Source organism: Phocoena phocoena, chromosome 2 (genome assembly GCF_963924675.1).
Source record: "Phocoena phocoena chromosome 2, mPhoPho1.1, whole genome shotgun sequence".
NCBI lineage: Eukaryota > Metazoa > Chordata > Mammalia > Artiodactyla > Phocoenidae > Phocoena > Phocoena phocoena.
The window spans coordinates 157,059,819-157,074,782 of NC_089220.1; the positions used below are offsets into that span (position 1 = coordinate 157,059,819).

General features: G+C 47.9%; 1 protein-coding gene across 12 annotated transcripts in view; it reads left to right on the top strand.

Annotated features, from left to right (window-relative positions):
* CELF2 (CUGBP Elav-like family member 2) overlaps window positions 1–14,964 on the top strand; it is an 833,081-nt gene that overhangs the window by 661,186 nt on the left and 156,931 nt on the right. For 9 of the 12 annotated variants that reach the window (XM_065900981.1, XM_065900945.1, XM_065900928.1 and 6 more), the window contains one exon: window positions 646–842. In XM_065900981.1, coding sequence (XP_065757053.1) covers window positions 665–842 — 178 coding nt within the window. In that variant the 5' untranslated portion in view covers window positions 646–664. Of the gene's footprint in view, window positions 1–645; window positions 843–14,964 lie in introns of those variants that run through there. The other 3 variants (XM_065900970.1, XM_065900976.1, XM_065900984.1) reach the window with 2 other exon arrangements.

Sequence of the window (14,964 nt, forward strand, 5' to 3'; positions counted from 1 at the left end):
GCCAATCGTCTGCACCCAGCCGCATTGCTGGAGCACTTTCCCTTCTGAGCAGCAACAACATACTAATTTGATGCACACATGGATGCCTCGCGCGCTCTGCAAATTCATCACCGGCCTCTTGCATTAGTCATCTGACGGACTGCCGAGTGTTTCATTTTCTTTTCATGTGACTTTATTATTACCACCTCTCTCCTCTCTTCCAAAAACCTCCCCAAAGGGGTGGAAGGGTGGGAAAGCCAGCAGAAATCCAGCCCCGCCTTTCTTTCCACGCGAGAGCCAGTGTGGGGGCTGATAACGCTGTGGATGCTTTGATGGCAGCCTAGCCAAGCGAGACCTGCTCTTAACTTGCAGCTGCCTCCCGAGCCGGGTTTCAAGATGTCCACGCCCCGGGTGACAGCCGGCAGGGCGCCGCCCGGGGTCGGGCGGCGATACTGAACAGCAGCCTGCAGTGAGAGCTCTCGCCGCTGCCGCTGAGGAGCAACCTAATGGTGCCTGTGCTTTGTTTTAGTTCATCACGTTTCCACGACTCATTAGGCACTTTGCCCCGTGCTCCTCTTCCGCCTCCCCGCCCCCACCCCCGATTTTCTGTCTTCCTGTCCCTCACCCTGCAGCCCTAACTCTGGCTCCCGCTTCCCTTTTTGACAGTAACGGCACAGCCAACAAGATGAACGGCGCTTTGGATCACTCAGACCAACCAGACCCAGATGCCATTAAGATGTTTGTCGGACAGATCCCCCGGTCCTGGTCGGAAAAGGAGCTGAAAGAACTTTTTGAGCCTTACGGAGCTGTCTACCAGATCAACGTCCTCCGGGACCGGAGTCAGAACCCTCCCCAGAGTAAAGGTACAGATAGTGGGGCGCGCGCGCGCGGTCAGGGGCGCGCAGGGCGCCTGGGCGTCCCGGGAATCGCGGGAGGGAGGAGGGCGAGGGAGAGCCGCCCGCTACCCCTGTGCCCCGCGGCCAGCCGGCCCCTCCCCGCGACCCCCCGCCCGCCTGCTTCCCGGACAGGTGGACCAGATGGCCTGGGATGCGGGGAGGTAGAAGCGGAGCGGGGGGCGGCGCGGCCGCGCCTCCGTCCGGGCGCGTGATTCCTCCCTGAGGTCACTTTCTAGGCAGTGGCTTGCCTCTCTGAGGAACCGAGCTCTTTCTACCCCTACCTTTCTGTTACTGCCCGTGTAATTACAGCTGCATTTCACTTTTCCATAGGCTGTGGGGATCTTGAAGTACCTTATAAACAGTGATAATCACTGGTGTAAGGAATAAAGGGTACACTTTTAGGAGGGACATTAATTCTTGGGGTCTAAATGGAGATCATTAAGTGAAGTGTGCCTTTGGGGGCGGGAAGTAGCACCCTAGTGGCCTGAAATAGTTAGCACACCTTCAAAGATGCCTCTGGTTTACGCCCTTAGCAGTGGTAAGATTCACGCGTACAATCTGGGGGCTGTGACTGCCTCCATTTTAAGAGGAGAATGATTCTGCAGGGGTGGGTACAGTTATTAAAAGAGAGGCCGGAAACCTCTGTCCAGGTTGAAGCTTCTGGGTATTGGAGTCACCCTTTGTAAGCCCTTTGTAGACTTCAGTTAAGATATCTCCTCTGCTGCTACCATTTGGTCTCTGTCCATGTTTTAACCTCGCTTTAGTAATTTTGTTCTTTCTCCGGTCTTGATCTCTTGGATTTCGTACCCAGGGCTCCTCCATCTCTTTGTGGGTCTCACAGTTGCTGTTTCTCTGCCCCTTGGTATTTCTGTCTGGCCTGTTATTTTATTTCTCTGTTGCCTCTCACCAAGAGCTCCTGCAAGCTCATTGTTCGGCTTGTACACACACTTTAGTTGAACATGTGAAGATCAGCGCGTACTACTCTCTGAGCCTCTTCTTTACTGTCAAGGTGAAGGGCTAGGACTAAGTCATTGTTAAAGCTCTGATGTTCTCTGACTCTGAGAAACGTTGGTCCATTTCTTGTTCCCTGTAGTTACTGAGGTCTGATAGGACTTTTTGGAACCTTTTAAGAAATTTTAAAACCCCTAGATCATATCTATTTTGTAAAGGTGAACAGACATGCCTGTGTTTATAGGACTCTCCTTTTCTATCTCAAAACCTATCATGTAGCACCAAGAGTGTTTTCAAAAGAATATATTTAAGAATTTTGTCATCACATACTTGATTGTCCCATAATTTAAAAAATGGAAACTTAGATATTTAAAAATCAAGAGGATTAAAAACATCACAAATTAGGGCAATGCTGGGACTCTTCATTGATCATATTCCTTAACTCTTTACCTACGTGGTTCCCAGATGGAGAAGACTAGAATTGGTTTTAATACTTTCACCGTATCCAAAGGCAGGATAATGAATGGGCTGAAGCTCAGGAGTTAGCAAAGAAGGGCCTTCCCACCATCTAGAATGGCACCCACAGAACACTAGGCCGGAGGCAGTAAACCAGGGCTTGAGAGCAGTAACCACAGTTCATCCTTGACTCGGAAAACGTGCCTGCAGATTTCAGTTTATTCAGCATTTTTCAAAATGACCTCCGACATAATGATCAAAGCTCATTTATTGTTACGATGCCTTGTTACGTGCATTTTAGCTTTTGGTTACACGTGTCCTACTTTAGCCAAAAAGACCTTTCTCTAAGTCAAGTAAATGCTTATGCCTGGCCTAGTTCTTCTACCATTTGCTCTCTTTTCCCCGGTGTTCCCTCTGATCAGTATCTTTACCAGGCCGTATTTGTGACTCTGTATTTTAACTCCATTCACTAGGTCTTATATCTAACTTCATTTAAACAGTCTGCATCAGCTCAGAGTCTTGGAGGGAAAGGGAGGCCTTGGGAGGGAATTTACTTTTTTGGAGCCCATGCTGCGCACCAGGCTCTACGTTAGGAGCATTGCGTAGTTATCTCATTTAATTCTTGCTGGAATTCTAAAAGTAGATGGTATTAGTATCGTTTTGCAGATGAGAAAACTGAGGATCACAAAAAGTTAAGAGAGATAGCTTAGTTCACCCAGCTAGTAAGCGGCAGAGTAGAAATTTGAGCCCAGTTCATCTGTCTTCATGGGCTACTCCATCTCGCCTCTCAGGGAGATGAGGCCAAAACCTGCCCTGGTCTGCTTTATTTCAGGGTTGGGTCAGAGGCCTTCTCCTTTCCCTAAGGGTTCCCCAAGTGAAAGGAAGGAATTTCACCCTTCAAGAACAGGGTTGATTTTGCTTCTGTCTTTGTCCTTAGTTTTTATACCCCTGGCTCAAGATTGTACATCACTGCAACTCATGGTATCGTGGGATGGAAGTTACAGATGGAATCATTCAAATCTTACCTTTGGAAATATAGGTCAATTCCCATTACTGTGAACTCCAAGTCTCACATCAAATATTGCTTGAAGTACGTGGGCTGTCAGCCAAAGCTTGAAAGGGTTTTTGTTATACAGACATCTCTGTTGTAACGGTGTTTGTTGTCATGGGATTTGAGCTGTATAATGACATTCCTCTCGGAGGATTACAGCCCTTAGATGCTTACGTGTAGAGATCAAACCCCACCACTTTTCTTTACACCGAGACCTATGTGTGCCATACATTATTTGCCTGTTCATAGATAAGATACGACCCCACGTTTACATTGGTTCTGACTATCAACAGAGTAAAATTATCCTGTTTTCCCAGGGCTGATGTCAGAGCCTCAGAAATTAGAAATTTGGAGACTCTCTCTGAACATGGTTTAAATTATCTAAGGCTTTTAGGATGGCCTTGACTCGTTGCCTTACTGACATCAGCAGTTCCAAGGAAAGAGGCAAAATCAGGCCGTTACCTAATCCAGGTGAATTAGGTTTTTCCTGTCACTTTGCATTTGATGTTCTGTTTAACCTTGAGGCATAAAAACTTTGTTCTGTTTTCGAAAGTATCCTTAAAGAGTTAGAGTCTGAGCTATCTGTTTCTTCTCTCACATAAATGTATGTGTTGATCAAGCAGCTCTGGGGAGCCTGGCTCGGTAAACCATCCACCTCCGAGGACCTAGGGAAAGCGTGTTTTAGTTAGTGGTTATTGGTCAAGTCTAGATAGGAATATATACTAGTTAAGAGCATGGCTTTTGAAGTCAGCAAGCCTTGATTCAATTTCTAGCTGTACCACTTGCTACATGTTGGCCTTGGGCACATTACTTAATCTCCCCTGAAAATGGAGACAGTCCTCATAGGGTTGCTGAGACCGTGAGAACACGTGCTTTGCACAGACCTGGACTGTGGTCGGAGCTCGCTACGGTGGTGGTGGTTACTACAGTTGTTATCACTGCCCCCAGGAACTTGAAATCTAATAGGGATAATGAGGTAAATATATACACAGGTAACTATAATATAAAAGAACATGGGATAAGAGTAAGCAAGAAAGAGATGAGCATATTTGAACTCTGGAGGTTCAGGGGAGGAATGAATAACTTGCAACTATGGAGATAGGAAAAAAATGGCATCTTTTCCAAGTCTTGAACAAAAAAAATAATCCGATTTCAGTAAGTAAAGACAAGTAGACATGCTGGCCTGTTTCTGGCGTGGAGGTGAGAACATGCAGGGCGGGCCCTGGGAGCTCTGAGTTCTCCCAGAGTTCAGAGGAAATGTGAAATATAGGAAATGAAGGAAGTGGGGAAGATTAGCAGGCTTAGAAATGAAGACTGGGGCCGGTTCCTAGAAGACTTACTTCTCAGGCTAAAATATTCGAGTTCTATTTCTTAGACAGCAGAGGGTCTGTGAAGGTATTTCAGCAACAGGGAAGGTGGCCAGGAGCCTGGTGTCACATGTCAGGGAATCTGTGGAGCCTGGACAGGATGCTGTCATGGCAACGGAGAGGGAGGAACCAGGTGACACAGACGTGACCCTGGTGAGAGGAAGGGGACTTAATAACTCCATTGGGGCAGTGACAACTGGGAGCTTTGGGCCTAACTGGGAGGACTGGGGAAGCAGTCAGCAGGTGGGAGTGGACAGGGAGAGGGGTGGTCAGTTCAGTTTTGATCGCTCTGAGTCTGAGGTGCCTCAGAAGAGTCAAGCAGGCTGCAGGCCAAGAAAAGCCATCAGATTTGATGACTGGAGGACCTGGGAGCATTTCAGAAGGATGGGGAAGGTCGGGAGAGGGATCGCGTAGGTTTCTGTGTGGGGCTATGCGTGGATACTGTCCTCTCTGGGAAGTCACGGCATGAAAGGAAAGAGATCTTAGATGCAGCGCTTTTTTTTTTGAGACAAAAGTAAGAAGATGGAGCAAAAAAAGATAGTGCAAGGAAGGTGAAGCTCAGGATCCTCGAAGGGACGAAAGGAGTGGCTGAGGAGGAGCACATGTCAACGGATGGAAAGATGCTTCATTCGAGACAGTGGGGCCTTTAGCAGGAAGTAACACCAGAGTGAGTCTCTGTCTAATGAGGGAGGTAGACACTCGGTCACAGATGCCCTTGGACTTCTCAGGAGGCAGTATGTTTCTGAGAAGTCTGGGTGAAATCAAAGACGTAAGAGAAACGGTGTAAAATGACTGTTTTGGAAAATCCAGTACGGGGGAGAACGAGGGGATTATTGAACAGGAGGCTGCAGTTACCCCCAGGTTGTGTCGATTGTCAGCGGGCCCTGGCGGTTGTGGTTCTCTGTCCGTCAGCGAGTGAGCAGGGAATGTCGGGCTGGAGATGCGCAAGAGAAATGTGGCTGAAGATCAGGAAGGGTATTCAGTGTGTCAGAATGTTCACTGACGCTGGTAAAGACGGAGGGTAGCTCGGGTCTTCTGGAGAAGGAAGGGTTGGGGGGCTGGAGGTGGTGAACGAGGTACAGTGGAAGGGGTGGCGGGGACGGGGATGGGGTCCAGTGACACCAAACTCAAAACCCCTAGGCAGTAGATAAATTGTGTACCTTGGATCATCACCCTTGAGGTTTCCATTTTAATCAAAATTATACCTCAGGATCCCAGCACCCTGAAAAAACCTACCCTTTCATGAATGCTAGTTACAGTTTTCTGAGTTGGAACACTTAGGTATTATTATTCTGATTTTACCGGAAGGAGCTCTGCGGATCCTGTGCTGGGACCAGCATAGTCATTTGACATTTGAGATGGGAGGTAGAAGCAGACCCTCCACCCTAACCAGTGCCGTGCCCACCCCATTTTTACTGTCTCCCTTGGGTGACTTCTCAGCCAAAAGAGAACTAGGAAGGGGAAGTGGCTTGTGTCGACTAGCGTCCGTGCCATAGGCCTGAAGAACAGAACTTCCTTCTTTCTTGAAATGTGCTTGGGGGCTGTGGCCTAACCGCCGTGCAGCTGCAGCCCTTCCAGCGCCTCGAGTCCAGAGTGGGTGGAACAAAAATCACATTCACAGCTCCTCGGGGAAGGGTGATTACCTTTAAGTTTCAAAAGAGCAACTTTTGCCCTTTCAGCTCCTGGTTGGGCAGCCTGCAGCTGGGGTGACGCCAGGGACAGCCCTAGACAGCGGTTTGCCTTCGGGTGATTTCATCCTTCCCTCCTCCCTCCACCGATCTTAGGTGATGACAGAATGTGAGTCGCTTCTTTCCTTCTCGGTGCCCTCACTCCAGTCTTTAGGAATTCATTCACAGAAAGCTGAGCTCAGCCTCCTCTATTATTCCCAGTTCAGCACGACGGCAAAGTTGTCCTGGAGGATGAGATGCGACGGCCAGGGGACGAACAGGGGAGGCGAAGAGGAGGAAAAGAAGGGCAAAAAGCACCAAAGCTAATTGTCCTTATTTCAGAATCTGACAGGAACAGCCCTCTGGGCTCTGGCAGCATGAGAGCAGGCCCTGGAGTCGGGGGACCGATAACTGGTGTTTATTATCACAGATGAGTCTGGAGAACCAGCCTCGATCTCTGTGTCTTTGCAGTATTGATAATACCTACCTCTGAACTGTTGTACATGTTCAGTGAAAGGACAAAGGTGGATGCTGCTGCTAGAGTCCAAGGACAGCTGATCATCTTACAACCTTGATGATTCTTCATGATGTGAAAGGCTTGTAAAGAGCACCTTCGACCTTTTTTATTCAAGGAAGAATATTGGGGGCGGGTGGGGGGCTGGGGTGGGTGTGGAGAGAATCTCATTTTTGTGTTTCTTGCCTTTGCTTTCTTCCCTTGAATAGTAGAAATGTACTTGGAGCCAGTTTATTTAAGCGCTGTCCTCTTGAAATCAGTAATTGAGAAAGAGTTCGGAACGCAGGAAGAGGAACCAATTTTACATTTTTAACGCACACAAGCCGGGGATAGGATTTCTGCCCTAACTTTCTTGCAAACTAGGGTGGCTGCCCTAGATTGTCTGGGACAGCCCCAGTTATGTTTGTGCTGCCTCAGGGGCCCACAGGAAGGATGCTTTCACCCTGAATTAATTTTTTTTTTAATTTTTATTTATTTTATTTATTTATTTTTGACTGCATTGGGTCTTCATTGCTGCATGCGGGCTTTCTCTAGTTGCGGCGAGCGGGGGCCACTCTTCAGTGTGTCGCGAGGGCTTCTCATCGCAGTGGCTTCGCTTATTGTGGAACACGGGCTCCAAGCGTGCGGGCTTCAGTAGTTGTGGCTCGCGGGCTCCAGAGCACAGGCTCGGCAGTTGGTGGCACACGGGCTTAGTTGCTCCGTGGCATGTGGGTTCTTCCCGGACCAGGGCTCCAACCCATGTCCTCCGCACCGGCAGGCGGACTCCCAACCACTGCACCACCGGGGAAGCCCCTGAATTAATTTTATGTTAACAGAAACCGCTGTGTAACGTACTGTGACATCCTTTTATCCTTTCATTGTTGGCTGACCGAGATCTCGCAGGATAAACCTAAAATGCAGTCAGAGGCTTTATACTCATGCAAGCAGGGATCCTTGTCACATCCTTGGGAGAGGTGGGTTCGTCAGTTATGGCATAGGGTTATATTTTTTAAATTAACAATTCAAGTTTTTGAAATGGAGTTTTAAATTATTTTGGCTTACGCAGGCCACACCCATGGAACTGATTGAGGTGAATGAGAGAGAAATGTCAAGTGAGCCTTGATTAAGTTATAGTGAGAAGGAATCCCTTTAAACACCCCATGCTCTGTGCTGAGAGATTGGGCTGTGCTTGTCTGGCTCAGCCTGAATTTCTGTTAAAGGGCGGCATCTACCCTAGCAGGTGGTATCTGTCCTGGGCACATTTTGGTCCTTACATCTCTGGAGGGAAAAAAGAAGAAGAAAGGGCCGGAGAGCGATCCAGAGGACACACAGAGCAAGCCGGTATCAAAGAAGAAATGAAATTAACCTAAGGTTGCTTCTAGCCATTTTGTTTTCTTCTCCTCTGTCTGGGACGTCAGCTGGTCCCCAATCCTCTTGTCCCCAGTAGATTTGCATTTCTGGAATTAAAGTGGCAAAAGAATAAAGAAAAAAACAGGCTCTGGACAAAAGGAGAATGGGCTTTTGGGGTAGAAACTTGCCATGAACAGTAAATCCAGGGTTTCATGCCTTCTGTCTGTTTGAATCCCTCCAACACATATTAGAGGTTGACTGAAAAAGCCAAGTCTAGGTGATATCACAACTCACATGTCCCACGGACGCATTGATGGTTTGCCTGCCTGGAGGTCTTACTTGCCTTTTTATTTGCACCCAATGAGATTTCTCCACATTAGAGATGCTCCACCATCTGTTACGCAGTTGTACCGTTCTGCGTCACCATACTGTGGGTCATTATGAAATGTCTTTGGAAGTGAGAAGTCCCGTTTCCTAGCCAGAAAGGGAAGCGCTCCCTCTGGGGTAATGCCGCTAGTTACTCTGCAGTACGTATGCATTGCCCGGGAGTGGCCTTAGCACGACTCTCTTCTCACTTTCGCTCCAAGGACACCAGATTGTCGGGCCATCAGGTTGAAAGGGTGACTTTCTTCCTTCTTCAATCTTGGCTTCTAATTAAAATTTACAGTCAACTATAGTTATGTTATATTTTAGAAGTGTTCAGAAGTGCTAACATTAAAAATATAAATAAAATCATTACATACCTTATGAGCCATTAGCTTCATAGATAACCCATTATCTTTAATAATTCCAACCATGGTAAAATGTGCCATGCGGTTAGCGCAATTAGCTCCCTTTTTTTTAATCTTGTGTTTGTAGATTCTTAAAAGACTGAATTTTCACCTTGGACCTATGGCCCCAAATGCTACCAAGATTTAGGCATGAGATTTTTATTCCTTGTCCAATTTCACTGGTCCTGAAACAGTCCATGCTCATGTTTTCCTATCTGATATTGGCTAGCCCAGACCTCTTATTGGAACAGCTCTCCCTCCCTTTGGACCTAAGTATGTGTGATGGAAAAAGGAACAAGGGGAAAAAAGGCCTGTGTGGAATGATGGATTATGGTCATGTGGATTTCACAAGCTCCCTCTTCACCGAGTCACACAGACAAACACATAGGTAGCAAGCAAAAAAGCAGGTTTGCTATTAATGGAAAAAGGAGTTACTTGGCTGAACAGGGGCAGGTTATAATGGTAAAAACTAATGGGTCCAGGAGAATCGGCATGGCAATTTAAAAGCCACAGAAATTGATATTAGGATCAATATTTTTTCACTCTGTATGTAAATGACTGAGAACACTGTCCCCGATATAGTATCCACGTCCTGCCATTAATTCAGATTAGAGAAACCCAACTGGAGAAATATACTTCGGGCAGTGATTGGTTGGAAGAATAAAGGAATATAGTTTTCCCCTTTCTATTAGAGGATCATAAATTGGAATTAGAGAAGAGAATCGAAGAGAGTGAAAGAATATCCACCCATCACCCTCTTGAAGTGACCCAGAATCTGATCGTTCTAAAACGTTTTGGGGTGTGTTAGACGTTTGTAGGACAAGTTCCCAACCTACATGTGGATGGAGACCTGTCTTCAAAATCGTCTTCAGCATCCTCTGTGCTGTTTCTTGGTCTCTTGCCAGCCAGGTCTTGTTGCCTTCTTTTCAGTTTCAGGTGAAAAAAAAAAAAAAAATGCCCCCCAAACTCCCTTTACTTTAATGGAGACCACATCACAGACATGAAGAGAGACCTGATCGTGGGGAGGGGGAGGGGTGTAAGAAGCAAGGCTTCCGACAAGGTAATGGTCAAAAAATGGCCCCCAAATGCTAAACATTCCAGACGCAGGTGCCAGATACCAAGTGTTAAGGAACAGGTAATTCACCACTTTTCACAGAGAACTTTTTCGCTCCTATATAGGCCACAGTGCCTCATGTGAGGAAATGTTATTGAAGTTCCATCAAGAAGATGGCCGCCTTCCAGAGGCAGAGCAGCACGAATCACAAAGGTCCTGGAAGGTGCGCCCATCTGGAAAGGTCCTGGAGGTTAACTTGAAAGACCTGAGAGCGCGGAGTCACAAGAATGGAAAGAGAGAAAGGCTGGAGCCAAACATAAAAAGAGAGATTGTGCTCTCCAAAAGAAAAAAAGTTCGAAGAGAATATGATTGAAGCTTGGAAGATGCTAAAGTTCAGAGTGAGGCTATATATAGATAAGCTCTTTCAATTAATGCTAAACCCCCAGATTCTGGGGCTTAGACTTAAAATGTTGGCACGGCAGGCCAAGTGTAGAGTCGGAGCCAAACTTTTACACAGGAGAGGTGGTGAACTTAGAGAAAAGGATGGAAGTTATGGAGAGGGTGGGGGGCTGCTGCGTAGAGCACTCCCTCCCAGGAGTGGCCCTCAGGCTGGCGCTCCCCTGGGGCTTCATGCCTCCCTCTTTTGTAACGGGGATATTTGGACCTTAGGGTAACCTTGAAAGCCCCAGGTTCCATTTAAAGTGGAATTTAACCTCGAATAGAAAAGATGAAAGACGTGGCCCAGAAAACTAGTCACGTGTTTACCAAAGGACCTGTTACATGGCAGTAAATGTTCATCGCCGCCTACTGTGTGCAAAGGCCTTGTGTTTAGTGCTGAGAACATAGAGATGAACAGGCCATGTTCTGGGCACCACAAGGAGAGAAAGCATTGAATGTCGTTAAAGGGAGGACTGCCCAAGTCGTTTAGAAACGTCCAGCTGGCCTGGGGTCGTCGGTGTCCGCTTGGTGTGCGTGCGCGTTGTCTCTTTCGGAGCAGACGCCCAGGAGGCCTCGTGAGCAGAGGATCCTGTGCCGTTTGTATAACAAAAATGAAGCGAGGGCTTCCCTGGTGGCGCAGTGGTTGAGAGTCCGCCTGCCAATGCAGGGGACGCCGGTTCGTGCTCCGGTCCGGGAAGATCCCACATGCCGCGGAGCGGCTGGGCCAGTGAGCCATGGCCGCTGAGCCTGCGCGTCTGGAGCCTGTGCTCCGCAACGGGAGAGGCCACAGCAGTGAGAGGCCTGCGTACTGCAAAAAAAAAAAAAAAAAAAGTGAAGTGAGAGGGTTCTGGGGCACCCCAAGGTCGTGCGATGGTGGGAGTCTGAGGGGTTTCCTTTCAGCAGTGCACCTCCCCAATAGGCCCTTTCCCCTTTCTCTTCAGTTTTAGTCTTCCTTCCTCTTTCTTCTCCCTATAGGGAGTTGAGGGCAAGATTAGCCTAAGTTTTACTCGGTCAGCTTTTCTGAGGGTTCTCTGTTAAATCCAAGGGCACGCAGTTTGCAGCTTCCTGTTGGCATAACTGAGGCAGTGGTCATGCAGCCGCTGGTCCTTACTGTCCCCCTCAGTGTCACACTGTTTGGTGCCAGGTCCTGAAGACACAACCGGCCCCTACCTGATGGAACTGTTCAATCCATCCAGTTGACACGAACGAGCGACTGATAGCCTGACCCCTCATGGGAAGTGTGTGTGTGTACATGTGTCCTGTGTACAACAGACACACACGTATGTTTTGAACTTTGTGGTAACTCGAAGTTTATTTCTTTGAACACCATTTCTTCAACTGTACGTGTTATTGCCTGTGAGGTAGACTTCTGAGGAATAAGTTATTTATAAAATATTGGCTGTAAATCGCCTCGTACAGTGCCTGGTGTGGGGTGGGGACTGAGTGAAGCATGTAGGTAGTGTATAGTAGGTGTGGGAGAAGATGAAGATGAGAAAAGAGCACAGTAAGGGGCTCTTGATTTTGTAAAACCTGTGTCTAATAGGAAGGGCTGTTTTAAACCTTCTGATGCTTCTTTCTCAGTGAGTTAGCTGGAAAATATTATGCACAATTTACACCTGCGTTATGTGGGGGAAAAGAAAGACATGACAGCATGAGATGGGATGGGTAGTCAGTAAAAGCCAATGATCTCTGGCAAAAGAGGGTAAAATTCGGTAAAACAAATATTTGCAACTCAATCCGATTTTAGAGGGTCTCCTGTCTATTCTAAACCTATGTAGTTATTCGGAATTCTGGATCCTAACACGCCCGGTCTTGAGGACAGCGGACTCTTTCAGAATAATTCTATGTGTGATTATCTTGCTTTGGCCCCGATTCCCACGGACGTTCTATAGCAACTGCAGGCCTCACGTCATAACTGCTCAGTACATTGGCCTGTGTTTAATATTGTACTAGGCTTTCTGTTTGGGCGTTTTCAGGTTCGGTTCGGTTTTGTCCTTGGCACTCAGACCTTTCCGTATGATTGGTTCAAATTTGACGTTGCGTCTAAACTACCATCAATAGGATGTTACTTTTGAGTTATTTTCAAACATTTATCCCAGTGCCTTCACTCTCTTTTATGCAGCCTGTCTTGTTTCCAGCTGCACTCAGTTTTGAAGATGGTTGATTGGCATTAGAGGGGCATTTTGTGACCAAAAGTGGAATAAAGTTGCCTGATTTTCATGGCAGGAATCTCTAGGCATCCTGGACTAAGCATCCTCCAGGAGGTCATTTTCACACAGAGGGACAGTTCTTAACCCACCCCCACGCACTACCCAGAATCACCACTTGTTTCGGAAGCCTGTGTAGGGTAGCTCATTTTGCACATGACCCTTAATTACCATTAAGGTGATTATTAGAAGAGTCACCACTTTGAGAAGGAAACAGGTGTATTAGCTAATGTGAGCTTTCACGCACATTACACCTCTCTCTAAAAAAATTATATTTCTGGGGCTTCCCTGGTGGCGCAGTGGTTGAGAGTCCGCCTGCCGATGCAGGGGACACGGGTTCGTGCCCCGGTCCAGGAAGATCCCACATGCCACGGAGCGGCTGGGCCCGTGAGCCATGGCCGCTGAGCCTGCGCGTCCGGAGCCTGTGCTCCACAACGGGAGAGGCCACAACAGTGAGAGGCCCGCGTACCGCAAAGAAAAAAAAAAATTATATTCCTAAGGCATCCCTTATGTGGGGCCTACATTCTGCTGAGTAGAGAAGTATTGTAGTAATGGGTACCAATGCTGAATAGGTTTTCCTAGCATGTTATATAGTTCATGCAACCTAATCCAAGATGTTAGGCTCTTATTTTTCACTTTCTGTGTTGCTGCTTCAAGGTTCTCTACATCGGGTCGGTTGATGTTTGTTTAGTTGGGTGTTTGGTTTTTGCCGGTTGATGTTTGTGTGTATGAATTTTTTGAAAAGAATTCCAGGTTATTAAAGAGAGGATGAGAGCAGAACTGTTTGCATGAGTTCTGAAAGAGCGTTGCTTAATTTATTACCTCTGCTGCTGTGCCGGGGAAGTACTTCCGTTAGGCTGGGAGGAAACAGACCAACTTCGTGTCGCCTTTGAGACAGAATCAAGTCCCTGAGCGGCAGAACTGCAAGTAGGGCTTTTGTTGCTTTAATCTTCTGACACGTCCACGCGTTGTCCAGGTAGACGGGACCTTTGGAGGGTAAAGGACCATTGATCTCCCCCTTTCTTTTAGCATCAGCCACAACTTGTTCGTTTGGGGCGAGAATGCTAGTCAGCCCCAGGAAGGTTGAGGAGGACCGTTCTCAGCATCCTCTGCCCCAGACATAGTCCCTAATTCACACTGTAACCAAAGCTGAAGAGAGAGTATGGCGGGGACTGTCATCTCTGCCAGCCCCTGACTGAAGTCAGCATGTCCTGGGGCTGGTCTTAGAAGACAGCCACCATGTGGCTGCATAAGACAAAACCCAGTTTGGAAAAACGTTGCTTCCCGGTAGGGTAAATGAGACGGCATCTGAGGCATGGGTCGAGGTGTGTTGTAAGGGGCTCGACGGAGCCATAAACACGAATACACCTCTCAGAGCCGCTGCCATCCTCCCTGTCCCCTGTGCCACCCAGGAAGCAACCTGGTTCAGCAGAACAGGAAGATGCAATTCCCGTGCCCCGTCCACTCTCCTCTTGGCCGAGAGGCTGCTGACTGTGATGCTCTCTTTGTGGAGGGACCACCTGTCTAATGGGAACTGGATTGTGACCACCAGTTCATTTGACAGAGGCCGCCACACAGCTGCCAGATGGTGACAGTCCTTAGCTGTTTTGCAAGTCCAATGTGGGTCACGTTCCCCTCTGGAGGTAGACAACGGACGGTTCCCTCCATCCAGCCCACGTGCTTGCAAAAGGCCGGGCTTCCAAGAGCCAAGGCTTTGCTCTCATCTCCTTGAAGGTAGAAAAAGACTTAAGGAAATGTAATGAATAAAGACACATTTTTTTAATCGGCTTGCTGGGTTTTCCTCTCTTCCTAATTGTTCTCTAATCTGTACTTAGGAGCACGGTGTTGAAGTGGGACATGTCAGGCTTTTACGCCACAGATTCAATCTCCCAGGCAAATAAAATTGGGACAGCTTGAGAGGCAGGGAAGGCCTCCGGCCACTGGCAGAGTTTGATTATCCGACCTGGACTCGGGAGTAGTCGGGGGGCCTGCACGTAGCTTTAGGCTGCCCTGCCGGGACGGCTCAGCAGATAGGAGGGGACCTGCCTCTCCGTGGCCTTCCCTTCACCTGCTGTATCAGCTGAAGAGCCGCACGAGGACCTGTACAACTACTGGTCAGACGGCCCTAGCAACACAAAATTCTGTGTCAACACATAGCCCATCACGTGTTTGCGACGAAAACGCTATATTTTTAGAACACTTCAAAGTGAGGAAACCGTTAAAGCCCTATCACATCCTCCCCTTGCCCTCCGGCCACTTCCTCTGCACCCCTCAGGAAAATCACC